We start from the raw sequence: 20590 nt of genomic DNA on the forward strand, positions 1-20590 counted from the left end.
CTCTCTCTCTCTCTCTCTCTCTCTCTCTCTCTCTCTCTCTCTCGGGCCCCATAGCCCTGCAGGGCAATCACCAGGAGGTCATCAGAGTTTTATTTGAAGTTGGCACTTGCAGCTGGAGACCCCATCCTGCGTGGAGTAGGGGGTACTCTGTGGACAAGATCACCAAACTCTTTGACTTCCAGTTCTCTCCTGTCCACAGCAGGCCTTGGGGTACATCCTCTCTCTCCCCAGGACCCCTTCCCACCAAAATGAGGGGAAGGGACAGGCCCAGCTCACAGACCAAGAGGTGGGCAGGCCTAGTCCAGCCTTGACCGTGGAGCTGGCTTTGTGCTGGAGCTCAAGGGCCTCGCTCGGGACAGTGCCTGGATCAGGAGCTCAGAGAGCCCCAGGCTGTCAGCAGCTGGGCTCCACATAGTTCCCCGGGAAGAATCCAGTGCCCTCGGAGCTGACGCCCTCGCACCAGCCATCTGAGTAGCGGCGTGTGATGCAGATGATGGTGCCCTCAGAGAAGGAGAGCTCGTTGTCCTTCTGGCGGGTGTATGGGTACAATGTCACCACTGCAGGGCGGGAGGAGAGGTAGCCATGAGACGTGCCTCCCACCCTACTATGGGGATGTCAGGGAACATCTAGGGGGACGGCTGCAGGGAGTGAGGCTCCGAAGCTCTTGGGACCCCTCCCCAGCTGGGTTTAATAATATTCAGTGCCAGGCCAGCTGCTGTCTTTCCAGCTTGGATCCCCACTCCTGGATAAACGTTTGGTCAGTTCATCAGAAAATAGGGAGGGGTGTGTGGGGGGGGGTGTAACAGGCTCATACCTTTACAGAGTCTAGAGTAGAACCCGGGGAGGGGGGAGAGAGGGATCCCTAGTCCCAGGAGTCAGGTACCTTTCTCCAGGTACGCAGCAGGGACCCAGCTAGGCTCTTCAGGCCCAAAGTCTGGTGGGGGCAGAGGCGGCAGCCCCAATTCATCTAGATCCAGGGGCGGGGGAGGGGGCAGGTCCAGGGGTGGAGGCAACTCTGGTGCTGGGAGGGAAAGAGAAAGCCTGCAATGTGGCACAGCGGACCCCCGCCAATGGCCCCCAGGAAACTTCGCTGTTCAAAGTGGGGGCTCCGGCATCTACCCGTTTTCTGTAATCTTTCTCCAGCCCCAGCCCATCATGGCCTCCACCACGAGGCTTCTAGAACGCCGTTCTCTTAGCAAACAAATGTTGAGCAGTGTAGGGTAGTGAGGCTCTGCCACTTAGCTGGGTGACCCTCGGGCAAGTCACTTAATTGAACCTGTCAGCCTCAACTTCCATCTGTTAAATCAGAGTGTGAAGACCCCCTTAGGGTTGTTAAAGTTTAAGTGCGAAAATGGATGAGAAGCTTGAACACAGCCTGGTATAAAGCAGGCGCTAACTTGAGTTGTTAGCTCACTTTCTCGGGCCCCTTCCTCTCCGTTACCCCCTACCCGGACGAGGCGTTCCCTGAGGCGGGCCCATCGGAGGGAGAGGGTGGGGAGGTGAGAAGAGACCCCGCGGTTGAGCCAGGAGAGGGCGGAGCTCCTTACCCGGCAGGGGCAGGGACACTTCCTCCGGCAGAGGGGGCGGCAGGAAGACCTCGGAGGCCGGTGGAGGGGGTGGGGCCGTGGGGCTGGGGAGAGGTGGGGGTGGGGGTGCTGCCTGCCCCTTGGTCGTGGAGACCCCACCGACACCTTCGGCGCTGCTGAAGACCAGAGAAAGCGGGGCTCGGCTAGGTTGGGGGACACCTTCCCTAACTCAGCATCCCCCCCCAACCCGTCCCTCCCCTTCAGTCGTGCGCCCCGGGCCTGTGATGAGCGTCCTCCCGACCCTAGTAGTCACCCTGACAACTGGCGGGAGGCCCCCTCAACCTCCCACTTGGACTCGTGGGGCTCACCCTGCAGAGGCCAGGGAAGAGACCGATGAGGCGGCGGAGAGTTTGCCCTCGGGCACCACGGGGAGCTGCACCGGCTCGGGGATCCGGGGTGGCCTCCTGGGGGGGAGGGTGTCGTCAGTGGGGGGAAGGAAGGCTTCGGCGAACAAGGGTCAGGTGCGGGCAGGAGGAAGTTTGGCTTCTCTGCGTTGAGGGTGGGGGAGGCGAGTTGCAGGAGCACGAGGCCTCACCCCAGGGTGGCGGAGGCCGGTGCGACAGGCGCCTTGATGCTCTTGCGCGAGAGGGTCCCGGTCCGCGACAGCTGCGTGGTCAGATCCTGCGGGGGGGCAGGGGGCGGGGCTGACGTCTATGCCCCCCCTGCCCCCCTCGTAACCCCGCCCTGGTCCCAGAAAGGAAACGAGGGAGAGGCGGCCACGAACTGGGAAGGAGAGCGCGGGGACAGCAAGTTCCCACTTCCACTTCCCAGCCCCCTCTCCCACCCCACCCCACAGCCACCCCCTCTTGCCGCCTGGGCCCCGGGCCTCTGTGGTCGGCCGGCTGCAGGCCCGACGGAAGCCTGGAGCAGACACGGTCTGAAGGCCACTTCCTCCGCACAGCCTGGCATCCGCCCCTCGCGCCCAAAACATCTCAGTGGCCAGCTTGGTGGTCTCTAATTCTGATAGAGCCCGACCCCAACGCGAGGCTGAGGAGGTGCGGGGCAGCGGGGAGGGAGGAGAGGACCAACACACTTAGAAGTATCCCACCTGCCGTTTGGCCGGGCCTGCAGAATCGGATTTAGGAAGCTCAGGTCAGAGAGGGGCAGAGCATTTAAAATGCACAAATGGCTAGGCCAAGCCCACAGGCAAGGGAGCACCTGCGTTACTGGTGGGGTGCCCCCAAGCATGGGGGACATGGGGAATGCTGTCCTCTGCTATTGACCACTAGGCACAAGACAAGAGGGTCCTGAGCTGAGTCATAAAGAATAGAAGCTGGGCAATGAGAAGAACTTACTGGTGGGGAGGCCTGGTGCCTGAAGGAGGGAGTGTGGTCTGCATGTTATGGGATGGGAAGGGTTTCCAGGGGTCGTTGAGACCCAGGGGAGGTGTAGTCTAACCTGGAATGTTGGCCTGTGGGAACTGAGGAAATGGGGTTGGGGACGGGTCCTCTCCCACCTCTCCTGAGACAAGCTGAGAAGGAAATGGCGGTGTCAGGCTCCCCGGTCTTCACCAGGCCCCCTTTGAGTGGCTGCATCCCCACCGGTTCCCACCCACCAGCAAGCAGCTCTGGGGTGAGTGCTCCGTGCGGTGACCTCAAACCTCCAGACAGAGGAAGTTGCCGTTCTCATGTGGCTGGGGAACCATTCTCATGCACGAACTGACACCTCCCTTCTCCTCTTCCCCTTCACACACACCCAGCCCCCACAGAAGGGGGTGCTCAGATGCACCCTCAGCAGATCATCTGAGGACAGGGTAAAGGCCAGCTGTGGAGGGAGCGGTCAGGAAGGACTTTTAGGGAGGGAGGCTTGGAGAATTAGGGTGATGGCTTCAGGGAGTGAGGAAAGACAGGGGCGGCAGGTTGGGACACGGAGGGATGTGGATGTGGAAGAGAACTGGGGGCCCGAGGAGAAGGGAGCCATGATGAGGAGAGGGTGGGTTGTGGGAAAGAGGAGGGGCCCTCTCTCTACCTTGATCCCATGGCCAATGTCATCCAGGCAGCCAAAGTTAAGCGGTCTCCTGTAGTAGGGCGTGAGGGGAGGGAGGCTGTCGGGGGCGATGACTTTCTGGCCGGGGGACAGCCTCTGGACAGTGGCCAAGGTGCCAATCTCCCTTCGGGCCACCTTCTCCATGTGCATGTTCACCATCTGCCGTGACAGGGTTTGAGGTGACAGTGGGGCAGTCTCTGTCCTTCCTCTTACAGGAGGAAGAGATTAGAGACTTTGGGGTGGGGGTAGGGGCCAGGGGAAGCCGTGAGGTCCAGAGACAGAGTAAATGCTGTCTCCAGGGTCACACGGCATTTGGGAAGAGTTGCCAGGGGAGGATGGAACCACTTTGGAGCAACTTCCTGGTGGAAGAGAATGAGGGTTATTATTAGCTGAGCAGGAACCAGAGGAAAAGAGAAAACACAGCACCCCTGGAGCTGCTGGGAAGAGAGGGGAGCGCTGGGCTGGCTGGGAAGCAGAGGTGGAGAACGCGGAGGTGGTGGAACACCGTGGCTGGAGCGACTGTCTCTCTTGGGGGGACAAAGAAGGGCGTTCACTCCCTCTTGGAATGTTCTGTGGGGAAACTCACAACACTGGGCGGGTGGGAACCCTGGTCTGCTGGGGTGAGAGGAGAAAACACAGCACGCAGTGAACATGCAGGTGATGCCGGGCTGATGTGTCCGTGGCTGTGTGCACGTGGGTGATGGGGCAATTCCTCAGCCAAGGATCCAGGAAGGGAGGAGGAGGGCTAGACGGACGGGTGGGGGCACGGCGTGGTGGTGGCCGTGCTTCCAGGGCTGAAGATGACCTTGCCAGGCAAACAGTCCAGGACGAGGACACTTACTAAGTCACTGCCTGTGTTTAGCTGGAAACAAGATCCACTTGCCTCTTTCCTGTACTAGGCAGCCACCGCGATTGGTAAGTCCTGCTTCCTACCATGCAGGATAGAATTCAGATAGAAGTCAGAAAGGAAAAGGGCCGCCTTCAAGGAGTTCCTAGTCTGGTAGGGCAGCAAGGCCCAGCATGGAGATATAACCACAGAGATACGGAGGCTCAAAACCCTTGGGAAATGGCAAGCTCCTGTGGCGGAGTCAGGCGTTTGGAGGAAGGCAGGAAAGAACTTAACTGCTGGTGAACATGTCCGAGTGGGCCAAAGAATTGGGAGCCAGTGCAAGAAGCCCTCCCACAGCCCTTACCTGGCCCAGCGTGTTCACACGGGCTTCCACCTGCCGCAGGGAGGCGGCCTGTAGGTCTAGCAGACGCAGAGTGTGTCCGGCCAGACTGCCGACTTGGTAGGCCACACTGGCCAGTGCCTGGGTGGTAAAGGCCATGGTCTCCTCCAGCGCCTTGCTCTTGTCTGTGGCCTGAAATACACACAGCTCTGTTGGGAGGCCAGCCCCTTCCACTGGATCCTTGCCTGGGTGGGTAGGGGTGGAGAGGGAGGGCGTGGGGGCTGAACTGGGAGAAAGTGGTAACTCTCGATGTTTGACGTGGTTTCCGTGAGAATGAAGTTGTAGTAAGAGGGACTTGGGAACGTTAGGAGAGCAAATCTGTTACCCTGAGGAATGGGGGTGCAAGGGGAGGGAAAGATCTCCCTCCTCAAAGACTCAAGCTGAGGATTGACCTGACCACCTCCAGAGGACCTTTGGGAATAAAGGGTGAATAGTAGAGAAGAAAGAGGAAGGCAGTACTTTCAAACTTAAAAACCAACCCATCGACGCCCGGCCCCCTATCCCAGACCTTCTAATCAGAACCCTGGTAGGATGGGGGACGGAGGACGGAGGACGGGGAGTAAGGAGTAAGGTCGATGAATCTGTGCCTTTAAAACTCCCAGAGGACTCCTGTGCTCCTGTCTTTCTCCAGTCTGCAGAGTAGTGTTTAGGAACCAGTGACCTAGTCCATTTTATAGATAAGGAAATTGAGGCCCAGAGAAGAGTGACTTCATTCATTCCCTCCAGTAGCTTCCCAATACACTGAGAATAAAATCTAGACTTCCAATCGTGGCCAATCTAGGGCCCCACAAGGCTGGCTCTGCTTTTCTCTCCCAGCTGTCCTCTACCACTCCCTCTCACTCCCCTCCAGGCACATTGGCCATTAGGTTCCTGTTTCCAGATCAAGCTAAGATTGTGTCTAACTCAGGACCTTTGCACTTGCCATACTTCTTTCTAGAATCCTTCTTATTAAGTCTCAGCTCCTCAGAGACACATTTCATCACCACCTTCAGATTCTCCTAGCTTACTTCTATATTGACTCTACCATATTTACCCTGTTCTCTTTTCTTCATAGCATTTAGCACTATCTATCAGAAATTATTTATCTATTTACTTCATTATCTATTTCCCCCCACATACTAAAATGTAAGCACTGTGAGGGCAGAGAGCTTGTCTGCTTTGCTCTGTATCCTACCCTGGAATAGTGCCCAACATACAGACAATATTTAATACATACGCATTTGTGAGTTAATTAATGAGTTTAATATGAACCCAAACACTTGCTGGGTATCTCCTTACTGCATGCCAAGCACTGTGCCAGGTGCTGGCCGGAGTCACGCTGGCAGTCAGGGATGGAAGGGTGGGCAGGGAATGGCTGAACACAGAAGAGGGTTGTTTGTTTGTTTGTTTGTTTGTTTTTCAGTTCCAGATGAGACCATGGGGCTAGAGCAAAACTCTGGTCATTTGGTTCCCCACGCAGCTTCCTCATCTTGCTTGGATGAGGAGCTGCTGCCGGTTCGGATCATGGAGCCACTGCCACTTAGCTTGTAGCCTTCTCTAGGGGGTAGGGGTGAGTCCAGGACAAATCTGGGCCAGGCCCCGCGCGTGGACAGACAAGGCCGCACCACGCAGTCTCCTTGCTAAAGGCCCCTGGGTGCTCCCCAAGGTCTGTCAATGGAGAGCAGACCTGGAACCTCTCAGAGCAGGGTGCCTCCAGTGGAACCTGAGCCAGGCTAGAGTCAAAGGGCAGGCCCAGAACCTTCTGGGCAGTCCTTCCTTGTCTTTGTTCCAACAGTTAGATGCTCATTTGCGTGCAGTTTACATCTCATCAGCCTATGTAACCAAGAGCCTTGAAAAGGCAAAGAAATCAACCGAGGATGTTGAAACCAGAAAGGAGAGCAGGTCTTGTTCTCGCTCAAGACCTTTCTTTAATAGACGAGGAAACGAAGGCCCAGAACAAAGCAGTTACTACTCCTTTGGTCTGCACCCAGATTTCCTAGCTCACCTCACCGGCACTGTTCCCTGTTTGGCCTGCCATGTGGAACTGTCAACCCAGACAGGAAAACGTCTGCTTGGGTCCAGCTCCGGGAGGCTGCTGACCCTTGGTTTGGGGCTTGGCCCAAAGTTAGGTCCGGAAGTACAAAGGTATGAGATCCATTGTCACGGCTGACTGCTTATTCATCATGCAAATTACCTTGTCTGTAAACTCAATGGACTTTGACTGAGAACTCTGCAGTCTGACCCCAGCCTGCCCTCCCCCAATTCCCCATGGGTTTCCTGACACCTGGTTAGGATGCTGGGAGGGGCTGGGGGAGGGACAGAGGGCATGGGAACCAGGCCTTGTTTAAGGGCAGTTCTGAGAAGTCATCCAAATCCTTTGCAGGCATTTGCTCCCCAGACCGAGATCCTCAGAGAGGCCGGGAAAGGTAACTAAGGTCAATTAGTGTTCTGCATGAAGGAAGCAGGAACCCAGGGACTCTGACCTGGGTGTTTTTGCAAGGGCTGCCTCGCCTCGCTAGAATTGACTTTCATTATCTCTATGTGCCTTTCATCCTTCCGGCGGAAGATGATGGTGATGATGATGATGATGATGATGACAGTAATGGTAATAGTTTCCATGCATCCTGCCCCTCCTAAGGGACAGGCACTGGGCTAAGCGCTTTAACGCATTCTCACATTTAACCCATGGGACCCCCGTGAGGAAAGGTTCAAGAATCAGAGGGTCACCTTGCCATGGGTCCTGTAGTTGCTAGGTGGCAGAGTTGGAAACTGGACTCAGGTCTTTGGGATCCCAAATCCTGTGTGCACACTGTGCATACGACAAAAGAGAACCATCTGGAAGAGGCTGAAGGTGTGCAGAGGTTACTGGAGGAACGTGCAGAACTGCTTCTCTCCTTGTCCCTAAGAGGAGCCTGCCTTCCAGCACTCTGAGACCAGGCTGGTTTACAAGCCACGGTCCATCTCATCCACAAGTGGGTCCCTCAACATCTACACGAATGGCAGTTATTCAGCTAGAGATTTGGGGGTGGGCTTGGGAGTCAGAGTTCTGGGTTCAAATCCAGATTCTGCCACCAGCTTAGAAACCTGGGAAAGTGACCTGATCTTTCTGAACCTCGGCCTCCTGGCTGTGGAGTGGGAGTGGTTTTCTCCTCTCAGGACCGGAAGGAGGACTAAAAGAGGCCAAGTGAGGACAACATGCTGCCCAAAGGAAGGGTGCAGAGCATTCTCCGTGGTAGCACCACTGACTCTCTTGAATCTGCCATTTTCCCATACGCACTTGCTACTTCCATTATTTTTTTCAACGCTCCTACTGAGCCAGGAGCTTCCCGGGCCTGCCAGTGCAAAGAAACTTGTCTTTTAGTCTTAGGGCCTGGCAGGGGAGGGGAAATGTGGAGAGGAGAGAGCCCGGCTTCAGAAGTCAGGAGGCTGATGCTCAACTCTGCCACGTCCAAGCTGTGCGACCCTGGACAAGTCACCTTGCTTCCCTGCGCTGCTGGTTCTTCATCTATGAAAGAGGAATAATAATACTTGCCTCATAAGGTGGTTATGAGGATTAATGGAAAAAACAGAGGTGCTCAGTCATTGCTAAGTTTCCCTCACTCCTCTTCCCTTGATCTGAGAATCCATGTTCATGGTCCCGGAACAACTACACAGTTTAGGAGACTGCTCTCAAATGCCACGGTTGTCATCTTTTGGGGGTGGACTGCTCCCAGCAATCCTGCTGTCCATGCCCCTGCCTCTGCGCCAGACCCAGCCTAGCCTGATGGCTCTCCACTCTCACTCAAATATCGGGGAAAGGATTCTCCCCCTGGTGCCTCTCAAGTTCACAACACTGTTCTCGGGAGGTTCTCAAGTCTCACCCAGAGTCAGCATGCAAGTAATGATGCCGGTGTTTGTGTGAGGACAAGTCTGGGCCCCTGGATCTACACGGGACCAAGGAAGGAGACAAACGTCGGGTGAGGCTTGCTGACAGGACGGAACAGTGGGGCCTGTCTGGGCGTCTCTGGGGCTCCAGGAGAGGGAAGGGGCACGCTGGGGCTGGGTAGCTTGGGGTCAGGGCTGAAGTTTGGGCAGGGGGGGACTGGAATGGAGCTGAGGCCTGGGGTGGAGGCTTTCCCAGGTGGGCCCAGGACGAGCACCTGTCAGGATGGCTGTCACGGTCCTGCCTTGAAGGTGGGCTCCAGGGAGGGCCGGGGTGTCGGGGCGGGTGCCCATGCCGCCTACCTGCACGTAGTTGTCCACGCAGTAGTCTGCGACCCGCAGCAGGGAGCTGTGGTTGCCCCGCAGAGCCTCCCGGCCCGTGGGGATCTCAAACTCCTGCAGTTGCTGAAGCTCCGACATGGCCCCCTGCCTCTGGCTGGCTCCCCAGGGAGTCCGCTGGTTTTGTGCCTCACCCTGCTCTTGATTGGTCGCTCTGTCTTCCCCCCCTCACCGCTTTTGGTTTCCTCTCCGTGAGAGACCCAAACCTGCTTGCAAAGGGCAGGCAGTCTCATTCCGGGACAAGAGGAAGTCAGTCTCCACTCCCTGGGCCCGTGCCTCTCTGCCCCCTGCCCAGAGGAAGGGGGAAGCCAGGGCCCCCTCTGGGGGCCCAGGCCCCCAATCCCTCCCAGCAGAGGAAGCCAAGGTCGGGGCGCTGTGATTGCTCCCTGTGCCTGGAGAGGAAACTGTCTGGGGGGAGGGGAATGGGGTGGGAGACTGAGGAGGAAGGGGGCTGGCCTGCTCTGGGTGGGTGGTGGAGGCGGATTTTCCACTCATGGAAGAGGAGGAAAGGGCAGAGGGTGGGGGCTTCCTTGGGAAGCTCAGGGATGAGTCACCAGGGGCCCAGGGAGTGGAGGGTGGGTAGGATATGGAGACCAGTCGTGCTGGGGGCTGTAGGGTGGTGCAGAAACCATGGAAACCAGCCAAGGCAGCAGCCAGAGGAATCAGCTCAGACAGCAGGAAGACACATCCAGAGGTCCCCTGAGAAGTGTGAGCAAGCCTCGGAAGGGCTGCGTGTGAAGAAGCCCTGGTGCACATGCTCTGTGCCTGGTGGAGGTAAGCCCAGCTGTAGCGCCACGGGTTCGGATTAGACAACAGGAAGGAATTGGCTTTGAGAAGCACCAGGTTCAAGTTCCAGGGTAACTGGTCGGTCTTAGGAAGCAGCGGTGGACAGAGCACCGAGCTGGCCTCTAGAGGTCTGTGCTCTCCATCCTGCATTTACAGCGCAGTTGGACTAGAAACCTCCAGGCTCCTCTCCTTATCCTAAATTCTTCGCGCTCCCAGCTGTGAGTGGGACTCGGACCCTGGAGCAGGGGAGTCAGGACGGGCTCCAGGCCTCCTTCCTTCCAGAGCCCCTCCTGTCAACCTAGAGACAGGACAAAAAGAGGATCCCTAACTGACCGTATGGATCTCTTAAGCATCTGCTTCTTGGGAGGGTCCCCTTGCCATGGGACAGGTTATCAGCCTGAGCAGGAGCTCAGTGTCTATTAAACAGCATAGCCCTTGGGTGGTCCTGGAAGGAGACCGAGAGAAATATCAGGATGTGGGCCCTGTGTTCAGCGATTGGTGAGGGAGACCCACACTCAAGGCTCAGAGAAGGCATGGAGGCCAAGAAGCATGGACACAGGCACTGGAGGTGGCGACGGCCCCAAGTGTTGACAAGAACAGCATCCTAAGTAAGGAGTCCATTTTTATTGAATGAGAAGGAAGATTGAGCTAGGAGAAGCTTGTAAGGTGTAATCACGGGGCTCCAATGGGAGACACAAAGGCTTCCTGGGTGAGGGACGTTAGGAGCTGGTCTAGGACTTGCTTCGCTGAGAAGAACAGTCTCAGAGCAGGCTCAGAGGTAGTGGACGGGAGGGCTTGGGAGACAAGGCACGGGGAGGGGATTGTGTCGGGCTGAGGGTGAGAACTGGCTATAAGCCAGAAGGGTCTCGAAAGGAGCAAGGTGGACGTAGGGGGCAGGGTGTCCGCTCCAGTGGCAGTGAGGGCTCGGAGGCTCAGGCCAGCGGACGGGCTTAGGACCTTGAGCCCATGATCAGCTTAGGCATCAGAGATTTTGGCTTTCAGACCATCTGCTTTATCTGAAGACTTTCAGAAGCTGAGGAGCCGGGAAGCTCAAACACCACCTTGTCTGAGTCAGGGACAAGTGACTTGAAGTGCGCGCTCTTTCTTGGCAGGTGAGAGGGGCTGAGTTTGCACTGGGCTGGGATTTAGTCTTAGAATTATTAAAGCTGGGCCCCCGGCAGGCCTTCCTGATAGCCCTGTCCTGATGATGATGATATCAATACTATAACAATAATAATAATATTCATGATGTGCCATACAGAGGGTTGAAGTATTTTATACGCATTATTTTCTTAGGATTCACAAAAATCATACAAGGTAGGTACTGTTATTATACCCATTTTGCAGACAGGGACACTAAGACTCAAGGAGGTTGAGTGACTTGCCTAAGCCTCACAGCTTGGAAGTGGCAGAACCAGGATCAGAACTGGAGTCCGGCAGGCTCCAGAGCCTTTCTCTTAACCACTAGGGTACACTCTCCCCTGACAGGACCTGCTGTTTCCCAAAAACGTCTACCTGTGCCATTATGTGAAACAATAACCTGGCTTCCAGAATTCTGTTCACTGAAAGAGGCTCCTTTTCTCTCCCTTCCCCATGCTCTGATTCCTGTTCCATCCGTAGACAGATCCTACTCCAAGGGCAGAGCCTGTGCCTCCCCCATCAGACTGGGGGTACCCTCTCCTCCAGAGCCTGGATTCGTGATGGGGTGGGGTGGGAATGAATCCGTGGTGTGAAGTGAGGGGCTGGGCAGGGAGGAGGGTGGAAGTTGAGGTGTGGAAAGTGCAGGAGGGAGCTTCTGTGGGGAGCCCAGGGGATTTGCAATCCCAGCCGCGGAACCCTTGCCAGGAGCAGGTCTCTCTGGAGCAGGATGGCCCAGGAGCTCAGCGAGAAGGAGCTATTGAAGATGGAGGTGGAACAGTTGAAGAAGGAAGTCAAGACCCCACGAACCCCGGTGAGCCCCCTCTTCCCTTCCCTGCCCCTGTTCGCCGCCGTGGCATCCTGGTCCTCACAAAGCTGGGCCCCAAGGGGAAGCGACAGGTGGAGGGCTGGTGAGGCCTCTGCAGAACAGCAGAAGGGGCAGGAGGCGGAGGTGCCTCTGGGCCGAGCGAGGCTGCAGAGGGAGGCTGGGGCTTAGCCCCACGGAGGTGCCAGGAGCGAAGCCCCCCCCCCCCCCCCCCCCCCCCCCCCCCCCGGCAGCCTGGAGGCCGCAGGGGGCCTGGCCCAGTGCCCCTCGGAGGTAAGCACTCCCCCCCCACCCCCGCCTGCCCCTTTCTCTTTCTCCTCCCCAGCCCCCTGTCCAGGCCCTGTTTTCCTGCACCGAGCAAATCATGGATGCCCACAGACAAACGAGGGCTGGAACCACCCTTTGTTTTCTCACAGATTTCCAAGACAGGAAAGGAAATCAAGGATTATGTGGAGGCTGAAGCAGGAAACGACCCTCTCCTCAAAGGCATCCCTGAGGACAAGAATCCCTTCAAGGAGAAGGGCGGGTGTGCGATAAGCTGAGGGCCCTGGGGCCCCGCCCCCCGACCATCTGTCCCTCCTCAGCCCCGCTCTTCACCGGGAACCCAGTGTCCGGGGACACCCAGGGACCCGGGGACTCTCCACCCTCTCTCGGCCACAGCAGGAGTAGACACCTGGCCCGTGCACTGGGGAGCCATGCCCCACTCCCACCTTCAGTTCTCCTCTCCTCCACCCGCTGGGTCACTGGGAGGCCCTCAAGGACAGCTTCTCGGGCTCAGCAACTGGCACCTTCTGTGGTGGGGTCCCAAGAGCTGGCCACGCCCTGAGACCCCGGACAGCACCCTTAGAGACCTTTATCCCTCCCTGGAGCTGTCCCGTCTTTCCCTCCGCTCTCTTCCTAGGAGCCAGCATTCCTACTCAGAGTAGTTTGGGTTGGGGGCCAGAGTGGGGGGGCCCTTCTTCCCCATCTCACGTCTGACCCTGTGGGCCTCCTCCTGGTCACTTAGACCACTCCAGAGGGCCTGACGACAAAAAGAGTTTGTAAAGTCATGATGTCAGGATGTATGTAATGTTCCGGAGGGTCTGTTCCGTGCTGGGTCCTAGGGAGGGAAGAGTAGCAGCGCGAACATGGCGGGAACTGAGTTTGCAATGAAGTCAGTGAGCTCTGCTCTGCAGAGGGACCGGCAGTGGTGTGGGGCACACAGCAGACAGACAGACGCTCAGGGCCACGGGCAAGGTCCGTGTGAACTGTTGCAGGCCAGTGGGCCGGGGGGTGGGACGGGGCAGACAGAGGCCCCAGAGGGAGATGCGTGAAGCCTTGAAGGACCTCCTGTGAGCCCAGTTAAGAACTGTGTTCCCCACCCGCTGTAACAGGCAGGAGGCAGCCGAGGGACAGGATTTGATTAGCAGGAGGGAGGCTGGTTCCTGCTAAGGAGGATGCGGATTCCTGGGCTTTGTTAGCAAGGAGATTGTAGTTTTTAACGGAACCACAGAAGTGATGAGGATGCAGAAGGCAAGCTGAGGACAGAGCACAAGGGGACAGCCTGCAGCCTGCCCCCCCCCCACCACCGAGGGAGCTGCGTGACATTCCTCAGGCACTCCCCGCTGCCCTAAAGCTAAGGGAAGGAAAAACAAATGGTTAACTCATAGAGATCCCAGTCCTGCAAGACAGGAGTCTCCCTCAGTTTACAAAGGTCTTAGTGATTTACCAAGAAAAAAAAAAAAACCCACCATTCTTATCAATAACCTAACTTCCAGAAGGAAACTCCCAACTGTCTTACTGTTAATGCTTTACTAGAGGGAAAAACAATGACAATGGCAGGCCTCCATTATCTTGTAGGTCCTCTTTAGCATACAAAAATTCTTTTGAAAACCTCACTTTTTCCTTACCCCCAACTCCCAAGTATATAATCAAGTCACCCGTCACAACCCCGGGGCAACCCCTGTCCCTGTGCTTTATTAAAACCACCAGTTTGCACCAAAGACGTCTCAAGAATTCTTTCTTGCCTCTTGGCTCCGAACCTCTCCCCACCAAACCTCACCTACAATCAAAAGCTACATCAGGGGCGCCTGGGTGGCTCAGTGGTTAAGCGTCTGCCTTCGGCTCAAGGTCATGATCCCAGGGTCCTGGGATCGAGTCCCGCATCGGGCTCCCTGCTCAGCGGGAAGCCTGCTTCTCCCTCTGCCTCTCCCTCTGCCCCCCTCTCTCTCTCTCTCTGTCTCTCATGAATAAATAAATAAAAATCTTTAAAAAAAATTAAAAAAAAAAACGACATTAGAAGGACTCACATGATACAATGCATTCAGTGCAAAGTCTGTGTGTGTGTTGGGGGGGAATCAGGGGGACCCATAGGAGGGCAGCCTAATCCAGCCAAATGGGTGAGTTGCGTCCTGGGAGGGAAAATCCGTAAAAGCCTCTAGAAGGACGTGATATCCAGAGCTGAATCCTAAACACTGAAGTTGTAAATGGGCGGATGCATGGCAAATCTGGCTGAAGTGGCCGTATAAACAGAGGCATAAATATGAGAAGGGAAAAAGGTAGGAACCAGGGTTTGAATACAAACACCGACCGGGTTGGAGTGGGACTGTCCAAGGAGAGGCCTAGATCTTTGGAATTCACTGCTAGAGAGGTGGGCTTGGAGATGAGCAGAAGGGTCTTTGTGTCATCCACCTCCATCTGGGCTGTGAGTTGGCAATGTTTGCATTTAGAAGGAAACTGGCTTTTGCCCAGATTGAAAAGAGAAAGAATCGAGGCGGAGAGACAGTTAAGGAGACGATCCTTAGATTGGGGGAGTGGGCGTCTTAAGTCTAGAGTGGGAGGTGGGGTGAGGAGTTCTTTGGGAAATGAGGTTTTCCGATCTTGACATCTCGCGGAGTGATGGGTGATGGAGAGGGAGTCGTCAGGGATGATGAGCTTCTGGCTTGGGAGATGACTAGAGAGACGGCAAGTAGGTGAAAATAAACCTAAAATAATACAGTGATCCCACTAGAGCTGCAAACTCGCCGCCCCCCCCTCAGCAGGCCCCACCTGGAGGGCATGCCCTGGGCCTACTGGGGAGGTCATGGGCCCCTGGTCAGAATCCAGGATCTCCAGGGAAGTGTCCCCTCCTTTCCCAACTCCCTCCTGAAAATTCCATCCTGACCCCCAACTCACCATCCTGCAACCTTGAATAAGTTCAGCCAATCTCGTTATACTTGAGAAGGAAAAGAAGAGGAATGAGAAAGAGAACGTTTAAATACAATAATTCTTATTTTTTTTAAATAGGGAAGGGTAGGGGCGCCTGGGTGGCTCAGTTGGTTAAGCGTCTGCCTTCGGCTCGGGTCAGGATTCCAGGGGCCTGGGATCGAGCCCCGCATCGGGCTCCCTGCTTAGAGGGGAACCTGCTTCTCCCTCTGCCGGGCCCTCCCCCTGCTTGTGCTCTCTCTGTATCTTCTGACAAATTGATAAAAATCTTTAAAAAAATAAAGGAAAAGCAGGTGTGGGCCACAGCCCTACGGCGACAGGCCACAGGGCTACAGCTTCCTTCTTCCTGCCACCCAGTCCTAGCATCGCGCTGACCGGGCTGTCTGGCCCAGCGGGGACTCCAACCATTATTCCTGAGGCGTCTGAACCCTGGACCCAGCTCTGCTGCTCACCTTTTCTCAGCGAATGGCACCCAGATGCTCCGGAGGTTCTGTTGGCTCCTCCCACACCCTTCTTGTCCACCCCAAGGTGTGGTAACAATCACAGGACCCCTAAGCCTCAGAGTCAGTCATCAGCCCAGGGCTCTGAACCCCTCTTCTGTCTGTTTTCCTAGTGCCCGAAAGAGCCTCAAATGGCAGAGGGCAATCTCAGCTTCCACCCCAAGGGAATTATTGTGTGCCCTGGTGGTCCCATCCCTTCCTTGCGTGCCCAAACCTGCGCCTTAGCCAGTTCAGAGGCTGAGCATGATGATGCGGAGCAGGTCATGGGTGTCATCTAAGCCGCCCAGCCCCAGCCCTGTCCCATAGATCCTGGGGGTTCATACCCATGAACAAAAGCACCATGTGTTGTTAGGGGTTCAGAGCATGGGCAGCAGCCTCACCTTTGACGACAGCACCTCGTCTTTGCAAAGTGTCTCCCCGCTAGCTCCCCACTGGGGCTTGACTGGGCCAGTCCTTCACTCTGTAAAGCCAGAAGCTTCCAGATGAGGGACTCATGGCGAGGTCAGCAAATCCTGTCAGCATTTACCCTTTGCCTTAGATGCACAGAAGAGTCGCAAAGCTAGTACAGAGGGTTCCCTTATCCTGCTCACTCAGCTTCCCTGGATGTTAACATTTCATTAACCACATACTTGTAGTAAAGCTAAGAAATTAACATTGGGACGATACTATGAACTAAACTCCAGACTTCAACTTGGATTTCCCTAACTTTTTCACTAGCGTCTTTATTCTGTTCCAGGACCCACATTCCACTTAGTGTCTTACTTATTTTTCAGGGAAGGGCTGCTGCTGCTGCTGCTGCTGCTTCTTTTCTTCTTCTTCTTCTTTCTTCCTCTTCTTCTTCTCCTCCTCCTCCTCCACCTCTTCTTCTTTCCTTTTCTTCAGATTTTATCCAGGCGCCTGGGTGGATCAGTCGTTAAGCGTCTGCCTTCGGCTCAGGTCATGATCTCAGGGTCCTGGGATCGAGCCCCACATCGGGCTCCCTGCTCAGCGGGGAATCGGCTTGTCCCTCTCCCTCTGCTCTGCTTGTGTTGTCTCTGTCTCTCTCTCAGATAAATACAATATTAAAAAAAAGATTTTATTTATTTGAGAGAGAGAGAACAAGAAGGGGGAGGAGCAGAGGGACAAGCTGAGTGGGGAGTCCCATGCTCAGAGGGGAGCCCCACACGGGGCCCAATCCCAAGACCCTGAGATCATGACCTGAGCCAAAGTCAGATGCTCAACTGATTGAACCCCACAGGCGTCCCCAGGGAAGGAGGGGTCTAGGACACGATGGCGCACCTAGAAGACATTTCATGGGTCCATAGGTGGTAGCATTGACAGAGACATGACAGGCAGGGAATTCAAATCCGATTCCCAAATAAGTGCCTATTCCAGTGACTCTGTCCCCTCCATTGACGTGCCACCAGAGAACTGGCTGGTTGTCCTTGAGGTCTGGTATTGTACGAGGGGCTCAGGGTTGTCACTGTCGCTGGCTCATTGACAGACCTGTGCCGACCCTGATGAAAGAAAGCCCTGACTGTTCCGCTCATGCATAACCTCTGTTCCTGCCTCTCTGCTGCTTTGTTTCGTGAGTGCCAGTCAGCCCAGGGGTCACCCTGTCTAGGGGGTGATAAAGAGCCTCTTCTACGGGGCGGCCTTCTGGTAAACCTGTTCATGACACTTGAATATTTTCAGTCTCTGAACTCACCCTAAGGGGACCAGCCACATAGTTTGCCCCAGATATCCTTGTTTCCAGTCCTTTGGTTGGACTCGAAGACCTTGATCATCTGACCAGAATCTGAATTGCTTCCTAAGATCAGCGAGGAAGGAATTCCCTTCCCTGCTGACTTTTAGGTCACCCCAAGAAGCGCAGTTCCCAGAGAAAGGCGAATCACTGGGATGCAGACGTTCAGACGTGATCAGGGCCTGAATTGGGGAAGTGGAGTAAGAACAGAGAGGAGGTGATGAATTGGAGAGATAATTAAGAGGTAACATTTTCAGGGCTTAGAGATTGCTTGAATGTTGGCAGGACGGGAAGGAAACATCACACATGACTTCAAGTTTCTTTCTGGGATGACTGAAGGAATGGTGTCACCAGTCAGAAGGCCCTTCTCATCAGGTGATTCTACGTGATTCCCCGTGGCTTCTCCTCCCTCCCCTTTTGCCCTGCTGAAAACCACTGGAGGTGATAGCTGATAATATGGAAGGAGGTGAGTCCGTGCAGGATGACTTCATGGGGCAAGACAGGAAGAGGCCAAAGATGGAACTTGGAGAACATCAACGACTCAGGATTAGGTGGAGGAGAAAGAGCCATGGAAAGGACCAAGTGGGGAGGGTCATAGTGTGAGGAGGCCAAGCAGAGAGTGGACCATTGAAATTCTGATGATCCTGAGCAATAAAATGATGCCAAGTCAGGAAAAGGGCTCCTGATTTCCTGGTCAACTAACATCAAGCCGAATCATTCTTTTTTTTTTTTTTTTTAAGATTTTATTTATTTATTTGAAAGAGAGAGAGCACAAGAGGGGGTAGGGTCAGAGGGAGAAGCAGACTCCCTGCAGAGCAGGGAGCCCGATGCGGGACTCGATCTCAGGACCTGGGATCATGACCTGAGCCGAAGGCAGTCGCTTAACCAACTGAGCCACCCAGGCACCCAAGCTGAAACATTCTTAAATTCTCTGTCACCTTCCTTCCACACTCCAAGTTCACCAGAGAGTCCCAGGGTGGGATCCTCGGGCCTTAGAAAGAGGGGAGGGGAAGAGGGGAACAGCTGACGAGTTAATTGGGGACTCAGCACCTGGGGCTAGGGGCTGGCCGCAGCTGGAAATCCTCCCTAGTGGATCTGGCAGCCCAGCACCCCTACCCCACCCCTGGTCTTCTGGATTTTACCCTTGCAACCTGGAGGAGTGGGGGGTGGGGAGGGGAATAGGCTCTTGTCTGCTTGGCATCTTGGTGCCTTAGGCAGAGGATGATTACCCAACCATGACCTTAGGGCCTCTAGGAAAATCAGTCAGAGCTCCCTGGCCTGCCCCTACCCCAATTCCCTACCTGAGCTTGAGGCCTCGGAACAAGACCAGCTTTATGGGTGCTTTGGACCTATGATGTCACATAGGGCCTCCTACTGAGAAGGGTCCTGTGCTTGGTTTAACACTCTGCTTGAAATTCTTAATAACTTTTGAACAGAAGCCCCACATTCTCATTTTGCACGGGGCCCCACATATTCCGTATCTGGGCCTGTGTAGGGAGGCAGAGCCTCCAGCCCGGTGGAGAAGGCAGGATGCTTACCCAAGAGCAGAGTTTAAGGGGGGGTTCAAAATAACACCCTAACCACCTTCTCCCTGCCCCCCTCTGGGATCTCTGAGGGTTAGAAGCTGAGGTGGGGGAGGTGACTCTGAAGTAGTTTCTCAACAACCCCCTGGCTCCTCTGGCTTCAGGATTCCCTAGTATGTCCACCTATATTCCCCCGCCTATTGCTTTTCATTTTACACCCTACTGTATTTTATTATTTCTTTTTAGGTGTATAAACTATTCACAGACAAGGCCTACAGATTTATTTCTTCCTGGACACACCCCCCGGGGTACACCCTACTTTAGTCCTCAGTTTATCAGCCCGGATTTCAAGCACCCTGAGGGCAGAAGTCCAGTCTTTGATTTTTGTATTTCCAGCACCTCGAACATGGTAGGTACCCAACAAGTGAGTGTTAAATGACTGTGTGTGTCCCCTAATTTATAGACTTTCTATGTGCCCAACATTGTGATAAGTGTTGTATACACATCATCCCAGGCACAAACGAACAGACAAAGAAGATAATAAACCGAGGGGGAGAGAGAGGCTGAGGGAGGTACAAGATGCTGCCCTCTGGTGCTTTGCCCTCTCCTGGTGACTCTGGTCAAGGACAACATATGACAGTCACTACCTTCTGAAAACTGCTGCCTTTGGCGGGAACTTCCTGGGAATAAAGTCCTTGGGAGGGGTCCCTCGGACTGTTGGAGAGAGAGGTTCTTTCCTGAGCTAGGAGGGATAGAAAGAGATAGAAATGTGCAGAGGCTCTCGGAAAATCCGGAGCTAGGAGGGGAAGGACGGAGTGGGGTGGGGTGGGGGTGGCGAGCTTGTAAATGTTTTACTAACTGTGGGTTAAGAGCCATTAGTGAGTTATGAAATCAATTAGTAGATCAGGACCAACATTTATGAAATCTTCCCACAACTCCAGGTGACAAAGACCTTCGAGCACCCCCAGGAGACATCCAGGCCTGAGACGCTCAATATTTCTCAAGCCGGTTCTGTGGATGCACAGTGAGAATTGTTAGAAAGTTCTTCCTATTGCCCCTCTAACTTCCACCCACAGGTTCTCATTCTCTGCCTCTGTTGCTACCTTCAAGCTTTGCTTTCCTCCCCACATAGGCATGTGTTCTTTTCTCAAGAGCCTGAGCTTCTGTAGTCCTCACTATTCTGATTCTTTCTAGCAGTTACCATATAGAGCCTACCTTCGCTCCGGTGCAGAGAAAAGGACTTTTGCTTTTACTATTTTACTAGTTCTTGCCACACCGCTATGCAAAAGGCACCTTGTTGTCTCTTTTCCTTTACAAATGAGGCTCCTAATATTTTTTCCCAGATTTAATGAGATGTAATTGACATGTGTGATTGTATAAGTTTAAGGCGTACAACATGATTTGTTTTACATGTGAATTGTGAAATGATTACCACAAGTTTTTTTTTTTTTTTTAAAGACCACAATAAGTTTAGTTAGCACATCCATCATGTCACGTAGTTACAATTTCAGAACATTTGAATTGCTTACCCAAATGCACCCAGTTAGTGTCAGGGTGATATTCATCAATGTTCTCCTGCAATGCCTAGGATTGAACCTGATTTTTCTTTTTCTTTTTTTTTTTTTTAAGATTTTATTTATTTATTTGAGAGAGAGAGAATGAGAGATAGAGAGCACGAGAGGGAAGAGGGTCAGAGGGAGAAGCAGACTCCCCGCCGAGCAAGGAGCCCGATGTGGGACTCGATCCCGGGACTCCAGGATCATGACCCGAGCCGAAGGCAGTCGCTTAACCAACTGAGCCACCCAGGCGCCCTGAACCTGATTTTTCTTTTTTTTTTTTAAGATTTTTTTTTTTTATTTATTTATTTGAGAC

At 54.4% G+C, this 20590-nt stretch overlaps 2 protein-coding genes across 8 annotated transcripts; one reads left to right on the plus strand and one right to left on the minus strand.

The window, feature by feature from the left end:
- Nucleotides 1-72: 72 nt before the first annotated feature.
- On the minus strand, nucleotides 73-9271 carry ABI3 (ABI family member 3). 5 transcript variants are annotated; one of them, XR_012375539.1, is made up of 9 exons: nucleotides 9005-9271; nucleotides 4766-4933; nucleotides 3555-3731; nucleotides 2985-3057; nucleotides 2122-2207; nucleotides 1895-1990; nucleotides 1548-1699; nucleotides 884-1021; nucleotides 421-557 (listed from the first exon to the last, which is right to left on the minus strand). XR_012375539.1 is itself a non-coding variant. In XM_025859481.2 (8 exons), the coding sequence occupies exons 1-8, from the start codon at nucleotides 9119-9121 to the stop codon at nucleotides 394-396; spliced, it is 1098 nt and encodes a 365-aa protein (XP_025715266.1). In that variant the 5' UTR covers nucleotides 9122-9271; the 3' UTR covers nucleotides 73-393. The 5 variants fall into 5 exon arrangements, 3 of the variants coding, with proteins under 3 accessions (XP_025715266.1, XP_025715265.1, XP_025715267.1); XR_012375538.1 differs by having other exon boundaries at nucleotides 1548-1702; XM_025859481.2 differs by lacking the exon at nucleotides 2985-3057 and having other exon boundaries at nucleotides 73-557.
- Nucleotides 9257-13771, plus strand: GNGT2 (G protein subunit gamma transducin 2). 3 transcript variants are annotated; one of them, XM_073883773.1, is made up of 5 exons: nucleotides 9257-9404; nucleotides 9656-9814; nucleotides 10829-10938; nucleotides 11678-11777; nucleotides 12206-13771. In XM_073883773.1, exons 4-5 carry the CDS (start codon nucleotides 11694-11696, stop codon nucleotides 12329-12331), a joined length of 210 nt encoding a protein of 69 aa, XP_073739874.1. In that variant the 5' UTR covers nucleotides 9257-9404; nucleotides 9656-9814; nucleotides 10829-10938; nucleotides 11678-11693; the 3' UTR covers nucleotides 12332-13771. The 3 variants fall into 3 exon arrangements, with proteins under 3 accessions (XP_073739874.1, XP_025715271.1, XP_025715272.1); XM_025859486.2 differs by having other exon boundaries at nucleotides 9258-9404; nucleotides 11672-11777; XM_025859487.2 differs by having other exon boundaries at nucleotides 9258-9404; nucleotides 11693-11777.
- Nucleotides 13772-20590: the final 6819 nt, after the last annotated feature.

The sequence above is a fragment of the Callorhinus ursinus genome, unplaced genomic scaffold (assembly GCF_003265705.2).
Source record: "Callorhinus ursinus isolate GAN/ISIS: 27379988/994484 unplaced genomic scaffold, GSC_fseal_2.0 scaffold52, whole genome shotgun sequence".
NCBI lineage: Eukaryota > Metazoa > Chordata > Mammalia > Carnivora > Otariidae > Callorhinus > Callorhinus ursinus.